The following is an 18183-nucleotide window of genomic DNA, read 5'->3' on the forward strand; positions in this document are numbered from 1 at the left end:
CTGAATGCGTCCGTCCTTCATAAAACCATTTCCCACCCCAACACCTAATCTGTAAGAGACTGTGTACGATATTGGATGGAGAACATAAAGTAAGTCTACATGGACAAAGCCAATCAAACATACTAGATAGGGCTGCCACACATTTCCTCAGGAATGAGAGGGTCTGCTTACTCTAAGGCGAAGAAAAACAACAATAACAATCAACTCCACACCCCTGTCAAACTCAGATAGCAATATCTCACACTCTTCAAAGTTTAAAAAAAAAAATAGGTGTTGTCTGAGCAGAAATCCAGATCTTTCTTGAGCTTCACTGAACATCCCTGCTATTCCTGTACATACTGGTATGAAGCAGGGCACATATAAGAACTGTAAGGTTTCCCTTGTTATTCTCAAATCTGGATACTAAAGAGAAACACCAAGAAAGCTTAACAACAACAACCGAAACCAAATAAACACACAAATGACCATGTGACTGGACTTTAGAAGATTCTGATTTAGTAGAATATCTGGGGTGGAGATGACCTAGAAATCTGTAATTTTAAAATTATGTTCAGGGATGTCTTTTTGGTAGATATATTTTGAAGATGATCCCCAGTGATCCCACTTTCTGGTATTAATGCCTTTGTGAAACCACCTCCTGTTGAGTATGGGCTGGCCTAGTGACTTGCTTCTAACCAAGAGAATGCAGCAAAGGTGAGGAGTTATCACTTCTGTGATTAGATTGCATAAGACACTGACTTTTCTCTTGTTACCAGACTCTCCTTTATCGGCTTTGGACAAAGAAAAGTGCCGTGTTGGAAAGGTTCACAGAGCAAGGAAATGAGGGTGGCCTCTGGCCAATAGCCAGCTAGGAATTAAGGCCCTCAGTCTAACAGTTCTTGAGTAACTGAAATTCTACCAATAATCACATGAGCTTGGAAGCAAATTCTTTCCCAGTCAAGCTTTCAGATAAGACCCGAGTCCTGTCCAATACTTTGATTGCCATCTTGTGAGAGAGCCTAAAGCAGAGGACCTAGCTAAACTGTGCCAGGATTCCTGACCCCTAGAAACTGTAAGCTAATAAATGTGTGTTGTTTAACATACACACATCTATATTAATATATATATTTGAATATATATATTTGGATGCATAAGATTGCATTCAACAAAGGCAGTCAGCACCTGAAAGACAAGATGTGGAGAGAAAGGGCGTTGACTGCAGTAAGCACAGGGTGAGCAAATGCCACATTTCTCCTTCAGGCATAAGTGGCCAAGGAGGCAGGCAAAGCTTTAGGCAATTTCATGAGAACTGGAAGATAAAAACTGGAGTTCAGAATTGCCAATGGGAAGAATTGAATGGACAGTAGAAAAGGGAGGTTTGGAGAAATGAGACTTGGCACTTGCCTTCTAGGCATTTGTTGACTGAGTAGCCAAGAAGCCAAGCAGAAACCAGCTGACAAGCAGAATGGAGATTTTGGCAGTTTCACTGTGATGGGGAAGCAAAATTGGAGTTTCTGACCCATCAAGACTGAGGGCATACCCCAGACTTTCACTGGGAACCTTGGAATGCTTCATACCAGGAGGGCTGCGTTGGGAGGGGGGTGGGGTGTGGGGGTGGGAGGTGGATAGCAATACTACAAATCAAGTCAGCTTTGTCTTTCATAGGACTGAGGAGATCTTTACTGTCTGCCAAAGTATAAGGTGAGTCTTCTCTGGAGGGAGATAGCATCATTGGGAGCCTCTATAATTCTATAGTTTTTTTTTGTTTTAATTAATAGACTTTGTTTTAGAGCAGTTTTAGGTTTACAGCAAAATTGAGCAGAGTGTACAGAGAGCTCCCAAACACCTCCTGCCTCCACACATGCACAGTGGCCTTCATTATCAACATCTCCCACCAGGGATATGGTGGTTACTGTTAGGGGAGAGTAGTGACTGGTAGACAGCGTGTGTAGGGTTTCTAAGGTATGATAATGTTCTTGACCTGCTGGTGGTTACACAGATTGTCACTTTGTGCAAATTTATTGAGCTGTACACGTAGGTTTTCTATGCTTTTCAAGATGTAGGTTGGACTTCACTAAAGAGTTCATTTTAAAAATAGCTGCCTCAGAGAATCTCAAAATTAGGTTCTGGGGATTAGCCAGTTGTGAAGACACAGCACTGTAAACTCTGAGGAGCGTTATGTACCAGCCAGCCCTTATCTGACCCTACCAGGAAGTCAGATGACAATCAGAAGAGATGGTACCGAACATACCTAAGATCAATAACAGCGCAGGCAGTACCCTGCTAGTTGCGGATTTGACGTTGTGCTTCCTTAACTTTCTCATTCTTTCCTCATGCCCGGCCCGAACCTTGAACTCTAATCCATGCCCAAAGTTTCCCTGAAATCCCCTCCTGCCCATGATTTCTGAAGAGCCCTTTGAAGTGTAACCTTTGTCATCTTAGGATCTCCATTTTCTGGTTTACAATTAGATGTGTACAGAAACAAGACTGACACCATGATCTTGCTCTTGGCATTTGTGGTAACCTGTAGAAAGCGGACGGTAATGCTTCGTCTGTGGTACCTAGGCTGTCTTGGTCACCAAACTGACCTGGTCCCTCAGGGTTTGCCCTGACTTATGTTGACCCACAAGCCAGCCATAACAAAGAAACTCTGGTTTTCGTTAAGCTTGAACTGAATACGATCCCACAGAATACCAATCTTAGTGAGAATTCAGAGGTTCAGCTGAAATAGAAGCCTATGGTTTTTCTTAGAGGCTAAATTAGATTGATGGTTTTCATATACTCTTTTGTCCTTACTCCATCGATCTTTCTCAATGCCAAAAGAAATTGATCTCAGGTCTCTTTCTGAGATTCCTACTTACATGCAGCCATGACATGCTCCTGTGGTAATTTTCCTCTGTGCCAGCAGTACTCATTCCCTCTGGCTCGATGCTGGGCTCACTGGCACTCCAAGGACTCCCTTCTTCAAAAGAAAAATGCCAAGAAAGGTTATATTGTTCGGTCTCCCTGGAGCGCATGTTAGTATGGTAGAGTTGTCCATGCTTTTGAATCCTAGGGCAGACTACCACGGCCCAGTGGGTTAACAGGGCATAGCACTGACTTTAGCGGAGGAATGTTAACAAGAGCTGTTCCCTTCACCACCAGCTGAACAGGCAATTGCAAAGACATTTACGATCTCTGTTATTTTGAGACATGGGAGCAGAGAAGAAACAGAGTCAAGTCCTTGAATTGCTGAGATGAGCAAGTTATTGATTGAGTGTGCTCAAATCCACTCCAGACTGCCCAGACCTTGCAGGTGTAGTTAAGTAGGGACACCAAGCAACCTGCAGTGGCCATAAGCATGCTGCTGCCTCCTCTGCTGATGTGACTACGGCTAGTGTCACGCTCTCCGCACCTCCTCACTTTGCTGTCAGACTGATCTCAAAAATGATGGTGCCTCAAAAAAACAAAAAACAAAAAACAACAAAACAAAACAAACAAACAAGAAAAACCCAACCAAAAAACCTAAGGGAATTTATAAGCAATTGTGGTCAATCATGGACAATCCTCGACAATCTCTTTGTCTAAACTCTTCTCTGCAGAAAAGCCTGCAGACATCTCTCTCAGGAATTCACTACATTATCTACCACACAAGAAAGCTTTGCCCTCAAATCTAAAAGCTTTCCTGGGTCATGTCTGTGACAAAACCATGCCTCTGGGCTGCCTATTTTGATTCAACTGTTCAGGCTGAACTAACCAATTCAAATAATTAATTGAAATATTTTCTCCCCAAACTAATTGATGACATTCTTACAACTTCAGGCCTGTAACAAAAGAAGTCACAGGGTTTTTTTCCCCTATTGTCTCCTTAAAAAATAAGCTGAATCTTAACTAATGCATAAATTAGTTACTTTCAAAAGTGAGGGAGGGTCGGTGTAGAAATACTTCCTATTTTAACCTCTCTTTGATTAGATATACTCAGCTTCTATTTCAGTAGACTTGATTGATAATTAATCCACATTTACTGACTGACTTCTGAAACAACTTGCCTAGAAAGGAGAGCTTTCTATTTTGCTCCTCATACAGGGCCTGAGTGGCAAAGAAAATATACTTTAACTTTTACCTGATAGCTAAATTCTAAGCAGCTGGTGAGTCCTATCCGCATACTTTCTTACTCTTTTTCTTGCTACTAAGATGACCATCAGGCTCATTGGACTAACACATTTTGGGATTCAAGAGTCTCTTTGGATCCTACAGGGACAACCTTCACCTCTCATGCTTTGATTGTATACAGAGCTCATGCTCAGATACTTAACATACTTTATAATCATCCCTTAATCCATCTTTAGAGCATCCCTTCAGAGTAGGCGAGGAGGAAATAGAATTATTCCCACTAAATAGTTGGAGAAAACAAACCCCTGAGACATTAACTGACGCCCCTGAAGGTCACGGCCAGGTCTCGAAATCTCTCCACTCTGAGAGTTTTCTTCTTCTGACTGTGAAATAGAGACTTTAAAACACAGAGGACGTTTAGGTAGCTGCCCCCATGGGAATTTCTACATTTTGCCCTGCTCTAAAGGGCGGTGTGGTTTTCAGACTGAATGTGAGGTCTAGCCTGTGGCTCTGTTCTCCATCTCCTGATGTGTAGGAAAAATGGGCTTCAGTTGTTTCAGGATTCAGGCCCTGTCTTCCTGCCCCCCACGTCCCTGCGCACCCCACTCCTCTATGTTACCTAGGTCAGTGACAGTGTCCCTGCTCTGGGACAGCTGCAGCTCTTCAGCCTCGGACTCTGAGTCCTGCCGTGGTAACTTGCTGCTCTTTAAGCTGCCGACCCGGCGAATGCTGGACAAGGAACCCCCCTTCTTCACCTGGAAACTGCGGGTTCCTTTAATCTGGAGCAGGCGGGAACCTCCTATCCTGATCTTCCTGCTGGGAACTGTATTGAAAGAATAAAATAGGGCTTTTTCCCCCTTAGTTTTCCCCAGCCAGTGTTAGATCGAAGCTCTCCCCAACTTGTCCCTGAACAGCCTCCTCTCTGTTGGCCGGGATGAGCAGCATGTCTGGACAAGGAGCTTCTCCCCAGCGCCCCAGTGGGGCAGCTTTGTTAAGCAGGCAGGAGGCTGGGTCCACCAGGAAGGGCTGGTGCAGCTTCTTTCTTGCACACATAGCTCATCAGTGCTGGGAACAACCTGCTCTCTTTCTGGCCCAGGGTTCACAAACATGAGTGTGCCCTCCTAGCACTGTGATCTCGGACTCTTAGTACATTCACATAACATCATTGCTTGATTCAACAGAACCACAAACCATTTGTTTTTGTCTTTCTTTTGAAATGGGACTTGCAGAGTTATGTGAGTTATGCAAACCCTTTCACGGAACCCCTTCCTTTTGGAATACCTCATTAAGAAATAAAAACAAGAGGCGCTTCTCTCTCCAACAGTCAGCAGTGGGTTCCGCCCAGCTCCTCAGCAATGGCACTAAAGGATCTGTTTTCACTGGTGTGCTTTGGGTGAACACGAGTGTGAAATAGTTCCATTTTCAATGCACCTAGTGATGTCATAGCATCCTTCTTTCAGGCAAAAGGCTGGGTGGGATGTGAGTCCAAATGGTACAACACCCTGAGCCAACCTTACAGTCTATATGTACCATGAAGAACATGCATTATTCATCTTTAGTGTTCTGGAAAAAACAGTCATCAGTGAGGAAAATAAAAGGGTAAAAGAAACACGTTTAAACTTGAAGCCTACTTTTTTTTCTTTTCTTTTCTTTTCTTTTTACCAAAAGCATCTTTATTTCCCATAGTCATTTACACTCCTACATCCTCTTCCTTTGGAGATTTGCTGCTGTCACCCAATGATTTGATAAGGACAGGATAAAGTAAGTTTTCAGAGCTTAGTCATTATCAAGAAGGGGCCATTATTTTTGTAAGATTTTCTTCTTACAGGAACAAGATTTCTTATGAATTATTTAAGGCATGGATATTAATATTTTTAAAAGTTCCAGTCAGGAAGATTGCATTTGAGTCTTGCGTTGCTCACTCACAGGAAAGTGAGTATGTGACCATGAGAAATGGTATAGCACTACAAGATGGTAATTAAACGTATACTTTCAATGCCATATAAAGGAGCTCAGAAGAATTCCTGTTGAGTAATGTGCAATGCTTAATCTCCGATTTAATCTTGTGATTGAAAAAGATTAAAATCATCACCACTGAGCTGGCAAAGGCCTCCCCGAACACATCTGGACAGAATTTTACATCTGGATAGAAATTCTTGCAACCCAGCCAGCCAAATTCCACAAAGACTATAGACTATCATGCTCCATTTTAATTATAGCACAAAATTCATCTGCTGCATTTTTCAGTATTATTTTTAGGTTTAATTGAGGCTTTAATGACCCACCTGAAATACATCTGAAATAGAATATTATCATTTTTTAATGACTACTAATACAATTTCATGTCAAGATAGATTGGGAAGTAGAAAAAAAGTTTAGAGAGGTTTTTTTTTCTTTTTTTTTTTTTACACAGAGGCACTCTCTCGCATTCTTTGCCTGATTTCATGATACCTTTTACCATACAAATTTGGGAAAGTAACCCCAAATTAATGTGACCTGAAAGAAATTCAATTTTGAGAACCTATTCTACTGCCAAAGATAATTGGAAATATCCTGTAGTGCTAAAAATCAGTGTTTAAGAATTATGGCATTGATTATTTACAAAGGACATAGCAGTTAGAATTCAGATTTGATTTTGTACCTGAAAACCATTAGTTGAGCTCATACAGCGTTGAGTGTCAGCCTTTACCTCCAATGACAACATGAATACGAAAGTGAAACAAATACATCTAAATTGGATAAAACATCTTTTTCCCTTTTCTCTCACCTCACCCATTGTCTCCATTAGCAGGTCCCGCTAGCTCCACGCTTCGAAATTTCCTAGGATTTTGAAAGCCCCATTACTTATTCCCTGGACTAATGTAACTGCCTCAATGCACTTGCTTACTCCCACTCCCACAGCTTGACTCATCTTTTCAATACATAAAGCATAAATACACATATTATATCACCTTTCTGGTCAAAACCTGCCAATGACACTCAGACACACTTACACAGAATTAAATTTCTAACCGTATCTACAGATCCTATTTATTTGCCCTTTGCCTACCTATCTGACCCCATTTCCTGCTGATCTTCCAAGTCATTCTGTAACCACCACGTTGGTCTCTTTGCCCTTTTTGAATGTTCCACATTCATTCCTGCATCAGAGCCGACTTCTCACTGTTGTGTCTGCTTGGAAGACTCCTCCCTCAGCACTCTGCATGCCTGGCTCCCTCACATCATCCAGGTCTCTGCTCACTGCCACTTATGGGGTCCTTCTCTGACTACTTCTCTCCCCATCCAGGTCACTACCAATTCTCTGACCTTCGTTTGTTTTGCTTCATATCATTTGTTTTTACTTGAGAGTCTAGTCTTTGATGTTATTCACTATCATGAACTATTAGCTAATAAAAACTAAAATATATGTGGGAAATATTTCTTCCTGTTCATTGCTGTATTCTGGGAACCTGGCCTGGCATACAGCAGGGGCTCAGTAGATGATTGTTGAATAATCAGACACATCTTGGTGTCTGTATTTTGGAAGACCAGTCTTAGTTTGTTTTTGGAATGTGGGTAAAATGATGTGGCAGACCTTGCTTGGGGATTTTAGGCAGATATTTTTAGTTTAAGAATTATTTCACATTTGTTTTCCTTGGTGGAATCTGAATTGTCCTCAGGTTGTTTATTCCAAGAACAACAATTTTAGCTTTTATACAAACAGATGGTATAAAATTTTAAATAAAATTTTAATAATCTAATTTAGCAGAGCCCCCCTGGCTTTAGCAGCTGGTATCAACTTATCAAAGGATTAAGGAATATTGAGGAATCTTCCAGATTTTGGCTACCAGGAAAGGACATTTTATGAATATGTTCTCACTTTATTTATAGTTTCAGCTTTCTGTTCATTTATTAACCAACTTTTATATATTAGCATAGGTGTTCTATAAGGTGAAAAAATACTAAGCATTTGTGTTTTTGAACATCAAAGGAAATTTACATAAATGATAATCATGAAATTAAAGTGTTCTTAACAATTGATCTGATGTTTTATTTTTTAAAATGGTGTAGGATTTACTCTGTGTCAAGTTTAACCATGTCCGTATTAGGAATTTTTACTTCAGCTACTTTAAGCAATAATTAGCATAACAACTTTGAATAGGCAAAAAAATAAATAAATAAATCCCCTTGGGATATATTTAAAAATGCAAGTTTTTCATCATGTGCAGTTAACATTATCTGAAAAAGTAATAGTTGTAAAAATATTGACTTGACACTTCTTCATGCTCAGAAATTGCTAAGACTTGGCTAATAAATTCTTGTTTCGCCATGAATTCAATACAATAGAATGATTATTTGCATTTTAAAATGTCATGACAACAATCTGACATTAAAATATTAAAAAACTTTTCCAGTGTACCTCCATTCCTTAGAAGATTTTAAAGATTTTATCTTTTCTCTATCTAGGGCTATTCCTTCCTGGAATCATTCATTCCTTCATTTATCCAACATTAACTGAGTCATTTTCTATAGGATACCAGAAAATACATAAATGCATAAAGTCATCTTTGACTCTTTTAACAAATGTACTGATGTTCTTTTAATCAAAATTCATTAGAAAAATATTGAAGGGCAGTGGAATTTAAGAACTAGCAAAATCAGATAGAGATGTTAACAGTTTAAGGAGCCCTCGAAAGCAACTTAAAACTTGGTAATCTTTAGCTTATCTTTAGAATTTTCCACATGGGTTCTAGTCTATAGGCTCATGATATAAACAAATAATTATTTATTCTATACGAATTATGTACCAGGTACTGTGTTTATGCTTGGCTTGCATTGTCTCATTGAAAGCTTTCAATATCACAATGCCGTAGTTGTCATTAACCTAATTTGAAAGAGGAGAAAACTGTGGCTTAGAAGGTAAGCAACTTGGACAAGGTCATACGACTGGTTGTTATATCTTACCATTTTAAGATGTAGTTTTTTTCACATTTTAACACATCTGAAATTGAGATTTGTCTTACAATTGATGCCATCTTAGGATAACTAGTGCCAGGGAGCAGTTGTGACACATTTGTTATTGCTTCTGTCCATGTGAGCATCTAAAGCACCAGCAACAAAATGTACAGGATGGTGCCAGTATCTTTTAGCTCCGAGGAGCCAAACGGTAGTTGGGTGAAGGAGTGTGCGAGGTGGTAAGTCAGATGTGTTTGGCAACGTTCTCGAAGCAGGCAGTGAGTACGAGGGTAGGCTAGCTTCATATAGGTGCATGCTGGCTTACGTACCTAGCACCAACAGCTTTCCTTCTTTTACAGATTCATTTAAGACATGACGTAGTACTAACAGTCTAACGACACAGAGGACATTATCCTAGAGAAAAAAACATGGACACTGACAATGCTGAGGTGAAAAGTGATTAAGAAATTTGAACCCAGAATTGAAGATCGTTTAGAAAAACTTTAACCAGTTTCTTCTATTTATACGTTCCCCCCCCCTTTTTTTTGGCTGTACAAGAATGATATGTATCGATAATAAAAATCTGCATCTAATTAAGGCTGAAAGTCCTCTTTCAGTAAGAATGAAACACAGACTAGATGATAAGAAAGTATTGCATACGGGCTGAATGGGGAGTATTTTTTCTTTCTTACTGGCACACGAAATACTGGTTCATCTGACACGTAACCAATGGCATCAGTGGGATGTGGAGAATTGCTGAGCTGGAATTACATCCTGAAACTTCTCAGACTGTCGCGTCCAGCTCCTAACTAGCATGGCTTCCTACCTCGTTAAGTGGACACAGTACTGTACATAGACAACAGTTTTGGACTTCTTTGGGTGTACAATTCTGTAGTGTGGACCCCAGGCCAAATATCCTATGAGAAACACTGAAACATGAAAAGAATTCTTGCTTTTCAATACCTTTCTTCTCCTCGGCCCCTGCATCTGATTTGAGGGTGTGGCTGCTACTGTGGAGGGAATCTTTGGAGTCTTCATTTTCATCCAGGACCCCAGCAAAGCTGATCTTCCTCTCATATCTGTGCCGGTCCAACTCAGGATCCAAACGAAGTCTGCAGCTCTCCAGGTCCTGCAATGTCAGCGAGAAGGAGTACGTGAATGTTGGCATTTCCTCAGCACTGCATTGGTCTTGTGGCAAACCTCCCTCCATTTTGAATTGCACCCAACTGAATTTGCACAGAGCCAAATTCCTCTTTCTCTAATGCCAATTTCAGATTGTGGCCGTTAAAGATGTTTCTTGAATGAAACAAAATCTTCCCTAACTCATAGTTTTTCCCTTTTTCTTACGTTTTATCTTTGAAAAGCGCACACCTTGTTTCAAATCTAGAATTATCTTCCTCACCTTTTAACTCTTTGTTAACAATTTAAACTGCATCTTTGGCATTTATCTGTTTATTAAATGATCATGCATTGAATATGACTGAGAGACAGAATAGGAACTTAGAAATCAGACTTGGAGGCAGAATAATGCCGCCCTCCCAAAGAGGTCCATGCTCTCATCCTAGGAATAGGTAAATATGTTACCTTACATTGCAATAGGGACTGTGTGCATGTGGATTTAGTTTAAAGACCCAGAGATGGGAAATTATGCTGGATTAGCTAAGTGGGCTCAGCCTAATCACACAAATCCTTAAAAGCAGAAAGCTTTTCCGCGTTGAAGATGGAAAAAAGGACCATGAGCCAAGGAATGTGGGCTGCCCAAGAAGATGGAAAAAAGGCAAGGCAACAGAGTCTTCTCTAGTGTCCCGGAAAGGAGTACAGCTTTCTTGACACCTTGACTCTAGCCCAGTGAAACTCTTGTCAGACTCCTGATTTCTAGAATTGTAAGATACTGTGTTTTTGCTGTTTTAAACAGCTAAATTTCTGCAGAAATAGAAAATGAATAAAGAGGTGATGTTGGAATTTTGTAGTGAGGATTTAAAGGTAGCTTAGCAAACAAGTGGAGAAAGGCAGTTCAGACTTAAGAAGTTCCATATGTGAGGTGCAGAGGCTCAAAATACGATCAGGCATTGGAGGAATTTCTCACTCCCTTCCAGAAATACAAGAGGGGTTCCATGGATTGTCTGCTTATGAACAGCGTGAGCCCATACCCTAATGTAAGCCTTGGGAGGGAAAGTTGGAATTTGGTCGATGAAATTGAAAACTGACCTATTCTGTGAATGCAGATTTGTCCAATCAGAAGATCATATTTAACTGTTAATCTGTAAAACACTTTTGGAGGACCTGATAAAGGAAAAATATATAAAATGCTAATTTTATTTCTATAGAGAATTTTTTTCTAAATATAACGTAAGTCCTCAGATTCATATAGATATGGAAAACAAAAATATTTTTAAAAGCCCATTTTGCACCAAGATTGAAATTTTATGCTTTTAATTGTTATTAATAAATGAAACTTTTTTAAAAGAAAGATTTATTTATTGGATAGAGAGAGAGAGAACACGAGCAGGAGGGGCAGAGGGAGAGGGAGAGAGAATCCTAAGCAGGTTCTGCACTTAGTGCAGTGATGAGGGGCTCCATCTTACAACCCTAAGATCATGACCTAAGCCCAAACCAGGAGTCCAACACTTAACCAACGGTGCCACCCGGGCGCCCCTAATAAATGAAACTTTAGACTCTACATGATGTTTCTTCTTTTCCTTTTAATTAAGAACAGAAGTCATACTTTGGTACCTAGAAAATTAGATCACATCTCAAAAAATAAAGGAACTACATGGAATGTATTTAGCACTTCAAAAAATATTCTAGGAATACAATTGTTTCCCTGAAATTAACCCCGTTTAGAAAAAAATAGAAAACCTAATATACTTTGTATTTTGTTAGCCAAACTTAATCACATAAATTTCTTACTTGGGATAAAAAGTAACATAACAACTCTGATTCTCAAAAGTCGTTATCTCTTCCAATATCTTCTTTTATCCATTTGTCAAAATCCCAGCTCTCTTTCAAAGTTATATTCAAATGTGACCTCTTCCAGAAAGATTCTTCAGGTTTTTCCAGCCCCTTCTTTGGCCAAACATGGCCCTTCTGCCTCCTTCTCAGGGTCGCTCTTATATCTCACACCAGGAAATAATTTTTTATGTGTTGGTTCTCCTGTTTCAGTATATTTATCTATGTATCACCCGCACTCCTCTATCACACCACCTTTTGTTCATAGTCTTACTCCCAATAAATATTCATCAGTTAGTCTTGGTATATGTAAATTTTGTTTTGCTTCTGATTTTTTAACTTTAGGAACATTTGGAATCCAGCAGTATATTTTTTTATAACCTGATTTGTTAAATTCCATCAGCATATTTGGTACAGTCCCTAGCACAATCTTGCACCAAAGCTTCCAATATGTTGCTCTCTCTAATGAATGAATGTAGACAACAGACTTCCTTACAGTTTTTTTTTCTTTATTATTGTGGACTCATCTATCCATTGGATAGGAATTACTTGTTTTAATTTATGTTGTTTGGCCATTGGTTATTGGTTTCACTAATTCAGTTGGTAAACATGTGAATAGACCAGCAGTTTTACAAACAAAATTATCTCTCTTATTTCTTTATTGTTTTCAAGTTTGGAAGTTAATATTTAGAAAAAGATTTGATTATTATGTTATTTTAGATTATAAATCTTGTAAAAATGCTTTTTATTTTTTTAAGACATTATTTATTAGTATGGTTTATGAAAACATTGAATAAATATGTTACCAGAAGCTCTTTTAAAAAAAAAAAGCACATTATTTAAGTTGCATCTAGGGATCTGGGAAAAAAATTGTTAAGTTGATAAAAACATTTTTTTTTATCAACTTTTAAAACCTTTTGATATCATTTTGCCTTTTCTTTTACCTCCATCCCCCAACCAATCCAGTGAGTGGCCTCCTGGGATTTCCTAACCCTATCCAAGAAACAACCGTGGTTAAACTAATTAACTTTTTTTTTTTAAAGATTGTATTTATTTATTTGACAGATACACAGCGAGAAAGGGAACACAAGCAGGGGGAGTGGGAGAGGGAGAAGCAGGCTTCCCGCTGAGCAGGGAGCCCAATGCTGGGCTCGATCCCAGGACTCTGGGATCATGACCTAAGCCAAAGGCAGACGCTTAACCGACTGAGCCACCCAGGTACCCGAAACTAATTAACTTTTAAATTATTGTACTTTCGGTTCTTTTGCTTTCTCTTCCACGTTTTGGATATAACTAGGACTTTTTCAAACAGAAATTTCACCTGAAAATCTCATCCATTTTGGAAAGGGCCTTATGGCAATTTCTGTCGAAAAGACTTTTTCTCTCATAGAAAGTTTATGTTCCTGATTTTCTTCCATCCTCAAGCCACAGATTCTAGAATGTCTGTAGCTTCTAATATGATTGCTTTACTACCTTATACTTTTATTATTTTGTACATTAGGTAGTTATTATTTTTACTTATTAAAAATGTTACTGAACTAAAAAAAAATTTGTTTTCAAGATCAATAAATAACCTTGCAGGAAGTGTTTTGTTAAAACCATAATAGTTCATATTGATGGTATTTATGCTTAAACTGTTAGACTCACTGTTTAGTACAATTTCTTAAAGAACAATTGCAGCATTTACAGTTTCTGTGTTGGTAAACAGTTTTATTAAACTCACTGTTTGTTTATAGTAGGTTGGAATATAACTTAAGGTATGTGTGTATATGTTTTTTTTTTTTCCCCATTAAGCAAAGTTAGATTAAAAATGAGAAAAAGCTTCCCATTTATTTTATAAAGGTCATATCCCAACATAATGCATACCTACACTGGACAATAAAAATCCCAGTGTAATGAATGAAGGATCTCTAAGGCCTTGTTAAAGGTGATGCCGTTGTGAACACTTTCCTCTCCTTGACTGAATGACTGAAGGCTCTGTTTTAGCTTAATTTCTTGCTGTTTTCCACTAGACTGCGAGTTGGTTCTATAGCAATTTTTAAAAGTTTTGATTGTTTTTTTTAAAATGAAATTTACTGTAATAATAAAGGATAATTAAACTCTAGCTTTATGGAATTGAAAAGGAGAACAAAACTTTAAGACTTTTATTTTTTTAAGTCACAATGGATCAGAACGGTGATCAAATAAAAATCTGAAAAAATGAAAAGTAGATGTGCCACCATGCTTTTATGAAGGCTTCAGTATAATTAGAATGTTGACAAAATAGCACTGATAGAGGTCTTACAGATCAGATATTTCATCCCACTTGATTTTAAACACACATGTTGGCCTTGATTTGATTTTATAGAGTAGTCTCAATAAAAAAGGTGACATTCAGAAAATTAAAGGCCCAGATTAATAGGAAAATGGAATAAGAGCAGTAGGAGGAACCTCCCTTTCTGACAGCAAATAATGTAGTTTCACAGTCCAAATACCAGTATGTTTCTCTTGAAAACATACATTTTACCCGCAAATGTTTCCAACTTGAAAAGATCCATTTTACGTTTTAGAGAGTGAGAGAACAGGTCTTCCAGACATTGGAAAACCAGAGGTAGAGGCAGTGCTCAGGGATAATGCACTGATTCTTGTGTTTCCCCGCAGGGATTGGGGTATGACCTTGTTCATGCCCAGTCTGGTTAAAAAAGCAGGAGAGCTGGTGGACTGTAAAACTGGCGAAAATAGAGGCGCATAGATTGCGTAACAATTTTTCTGGTAGAGTAGTCTAAGTCCTGTGTAAATGGAAAATAAAAAGAATTTGGTTTCTCAGCTCTGGCTGGATGGTGCCTGTAATGAAAGAACCACTGGAAACTTGGTGCCTATTAGAGGACTATGGGCCAAGGAAAATCAGCTCTGAAGTGTGCCCATCCCACACACTCTGTGAAGACGCCTGGTCCTTGCAGAGCGTTGGTATACTCTGCTAAACAAATCAGGCCTTGATGGTGCAGGAGTATGCGTGCGTGGTTGTGTGCATGCGTGCGTGGACTTCTTCTGCCTATTTGCATCCATACGAAGTACGGCAGGAATAAAAATATATGTTTAGAGATGTTTACATGCTAAATTCTTAAGCAAGTCTTTTTGCCCATAACTTAAATGAGAGAATTCATTGGAAGCACATTTCTATATGGATTTATGAGCTGTTAAATTTTTATGACAAAAAAATTCTATCAGTAATTTCTAAAATATGCTGCTGGTAAAACTCCTCATATTTGCAGAGTAAAGGAACCTAAGGGCTTATGAGAGAAGATTCACAAGGAAGTAAGCATTGCTAAGAGAGTCACTCAAAATAGAGACCAAAGGATACTGAGGAAGTAGGGCCTATGTATGTTTCCTGTTTCACTTCTCAGAACACCATGAAGTTTTTACTTTTGTCAATTGCCGCTTGTCGACTGCAATTCCACCGCCTTCTGGAACACATCCTTCTACTTTGGATTAAAATAGAGATCATGTAACACCTGTTAGCTAAATAGCCAATCCTGTATTAGATAGTTTAAACTCTGCCAGCACCAATCATAATTCTTTTCAAACAAGTTATATAATCTTATGGTTTTCACCTTTACAAGCCTGCTCACAATTCCAATTTGGAGCACACTTTTCATTTCCATGGACTCTGTGTCTCCCAGATGGCAATCCCTAAGATCTCTTCTTGGTCAAAAGGCTCTTAGACATTCCTAGCATGACTGACAGTGATCGATCCAATGTTTTACCCAGTGGTGCTATCTTCAGTAATTTCAAGGTCAACTTCAGAGTTATTATTGTTTGTAATAGAAAAATGAGATTTTATATATGAAGATCCCTTGGTTGAATTTTTTAAGTTATATGATACATTTGGCCATTGGGCATTTGAGGAAACTGTGGATACTCAAAACCTAGCCACATGTCTGGCCTTTCTGAGTAGCCAGATTATTAACACCCATGCTTTACTTACCACCAGAGGCTCAGTGCGTGGTCTGGGCAAGCAAGAAAAGGTTTCTCGCAGGAAGGTAGTGATCTCCAGGAGAAGTTGGCACGCTGCCATCTTCAAGGCAAAGGGGCAGCCACATTTAGAGGGGTTCACAGTACCTACAGAATGAAAGAGTTCCTTCATAAAGAAACAAACCAATAAAAAATACAGAGAGGCACGGTTTGATGGACAAAGCTACACATGTCCAAAATGAAATTGTATATGAGAATGTTACCTATTCACGTTCAATTGACCTAGTCCCTTTAGCATAATCTGTGCATTACTTGTACCCCTCTCTTCCTCCATTTTGTAACTCAATAGTGAGCTCCTTAGTATTAAAATATCAGTCAGTAAGGACTAAATTATTTTCCTTAAGGCTCATAGAGTAAAAAAACACAGCCCACTAAGCTAGAAAGCCTTTTAACAAAAACAGAAATGGAAAGCAGTCTTGCAAGATTTCACACTGCTAATTTAATCAGATTTAGACTATGTACAGGGCGGTGAACTAGTTTTGGCACTACAAAAATCTTGCCAGCTCATTTTATGAGAGACATCTATCTTGAGGGCAGTGATGTTGCTTCCACTAGCCCAGAAGTGTTTCTGCAACATAAACAAGGCATACTTGATCACTTCTTTCATACACTTTATACAAGTTAGCCTATCATATTAAAGCATAGTTACACTAGAAGTAGGCAAATACTCTCCTTTGCTCTGAAGAATACCAGCCTTTGAATGAGTAAAATGCTGCCTCCATCATAGACCCAGATTTTGCTCTAAAGTCAGATAATAACAGATAATGGCCAAGGTGACACCAGAGACTTTTAAAATTCTGAGGATTTGTTCTCAGATATATGTCATCACTAATCCTGCCGAAAATTTATCAGTGTTCAGAAAAGAAGGCCAAAGCAATGTTGAGTTCTGCCTCTCATAAGAGAAAGAAAATACTTATCTATTTTGAATCAAGGCATCAAGCAATCACAATATCATTACATATCAACATTCCTAAACATATTTCTAAAATATTTCCTGTGTATTAGGCTTTCTTAATTGAATAGGATATATATATATATATGTATATATATATCAGGGCTTATACTGAGAGTGGGTGGAAATTATGTTCTTTCTGAAGATATCTGATTATCACTTCCCCATGAAAACCATTATTTTTTCTCCAGAGATAATATGTGGATAGGGACATTGCCTCTTATTAAGAACTGAAGAGACAAACTCCTCTAGAATTTCTAGACTGATACTTTCTTGAGGCATAATTATATTTTAAATGCAAGATGAGTTATGTACTGACAAGAGAGTGGAAATAAACCAGACATTCCAATCTTATATTCAATGGAGACTACATCACTCTAGAAATTGTCTGGATGTGCAATAGTTTTTAAATAATAATCTAACACTAAATATTCAGTATGAACTTGTGGATCTGTCCTGAGGTTATCATCCAGATTCTTCTTGTTAATCCTGTAAACACTGAACTTGGTCTTAGTCCAGGCACTCTGTAACTATCATCTGAAATAGTCTGTCAAAATGAACAAGAATTGAGTCCTACATGCTCTCATCAAAAAGCCTAAGTACCAGGCATAACATACAGTAAAAGATACTTATGTGGTCTCATGGAGATTAAAGTTCATTTTGGCCTGTGAGGATGCATCCATCTAATGTTGCTTTAGCTCCTCTCTGTTCTGAAGGACCCCTAGGAGATCCAGGGCAGTTGGGGATGGCTTCTGATAGGCCTTCACTAGGTTCTGTGTTTGCTGGATAGTCCTCAAGTGGTCCTAAGGGTTAGACCCAATTCCGTTCTCCATCCTACAATTCAGAAGCATTCTAGGATAGTCTAGACTCTTGTGAACTTGAGGGAATCTTTGGAGGCCAATGTTCACTGGTAGGCTGAAAGACTGATGTCAGAATTTGGTGTTTTGTCAACAGCTAAGTCAAGAAAATTGGCTCCAATGTGATAAAAGCTGAGAAAGGGTAAAAAGATGAAAAAAGATTGCAAAAAAAAATCCTTGGTATGAAAGTGGAAAAAAAGGCAATAAGTTTTCTTTGATTGTTATTTAATTATGCACACTGTTACACCCTAGTCATCCTTTTACATTTCATGGCTAGAAAGATGAAGTAGGCTTGGCATCACTTAACTAAGAACAGTCTTTAACATAATCAGGGAATTTGAATTTCAAATCACTAGGGAAAGTCAAGAGGACGAGGCCTCACTGTCTTCATCAGATAATGTTACTAAT

At 38.6% G+C, this 18183-nt stretch overlaps 1 protein-coding gene across 12 annotated transcripts in view; it reads right to left on the reverse strand.

Annotated features, from left to right (window-relative positions):
• UNC80 (unc-80 subunit of NALCN channel complex) overlaps nucleotides 1-18183 on the reverse strand; it is a 223590-nt gene that overhangs the window by 97696 nt on the left and 107711 nt on the right. For 11 of the 12 annotated variants that reach the window (XM_081813703.1, XM_081813699.1, XM_081813697.1 and 8 more), the window contains exons 25-27: nucleotides 15920-16053; nucleotides 9970-10135; nucleotides 2841-2941 (exon numbers count right to left, since the gene is read on the reverse strand). In XM_081813703.1, coding sequence (XP_081669829.1) covers nucleotides 2841-2941; nucleotides 9970-10135; nucleotides 15920-16053 — 401 coding nt within the window. Of the gene's footprint in view, nucleotides 1-2840; nucleotides 2942-4690; nucleotides 4895-9969; nucleotides 10136-15919; nucleotides 16054-18183 lie in introns of all 12 variants that reach the window. The other variant, XM_081813705.1, reaches the window with a different exon arrangement.

Source organism: Leptonychotes weddellii, chromosome 3 (genome assembly GCF_054177405.1).
Source record: "Leptonychotes weddellii isolate Sample4059 chromosome 3, ASM5417740v2, whole genome shotgun sequence".
Lineage (NCBI taxonomy): Eukaryota > Metazoa > Chordata > Mammalia > Carnivora > Phocidae > Leptonychotes > Leptonychotes weddellii.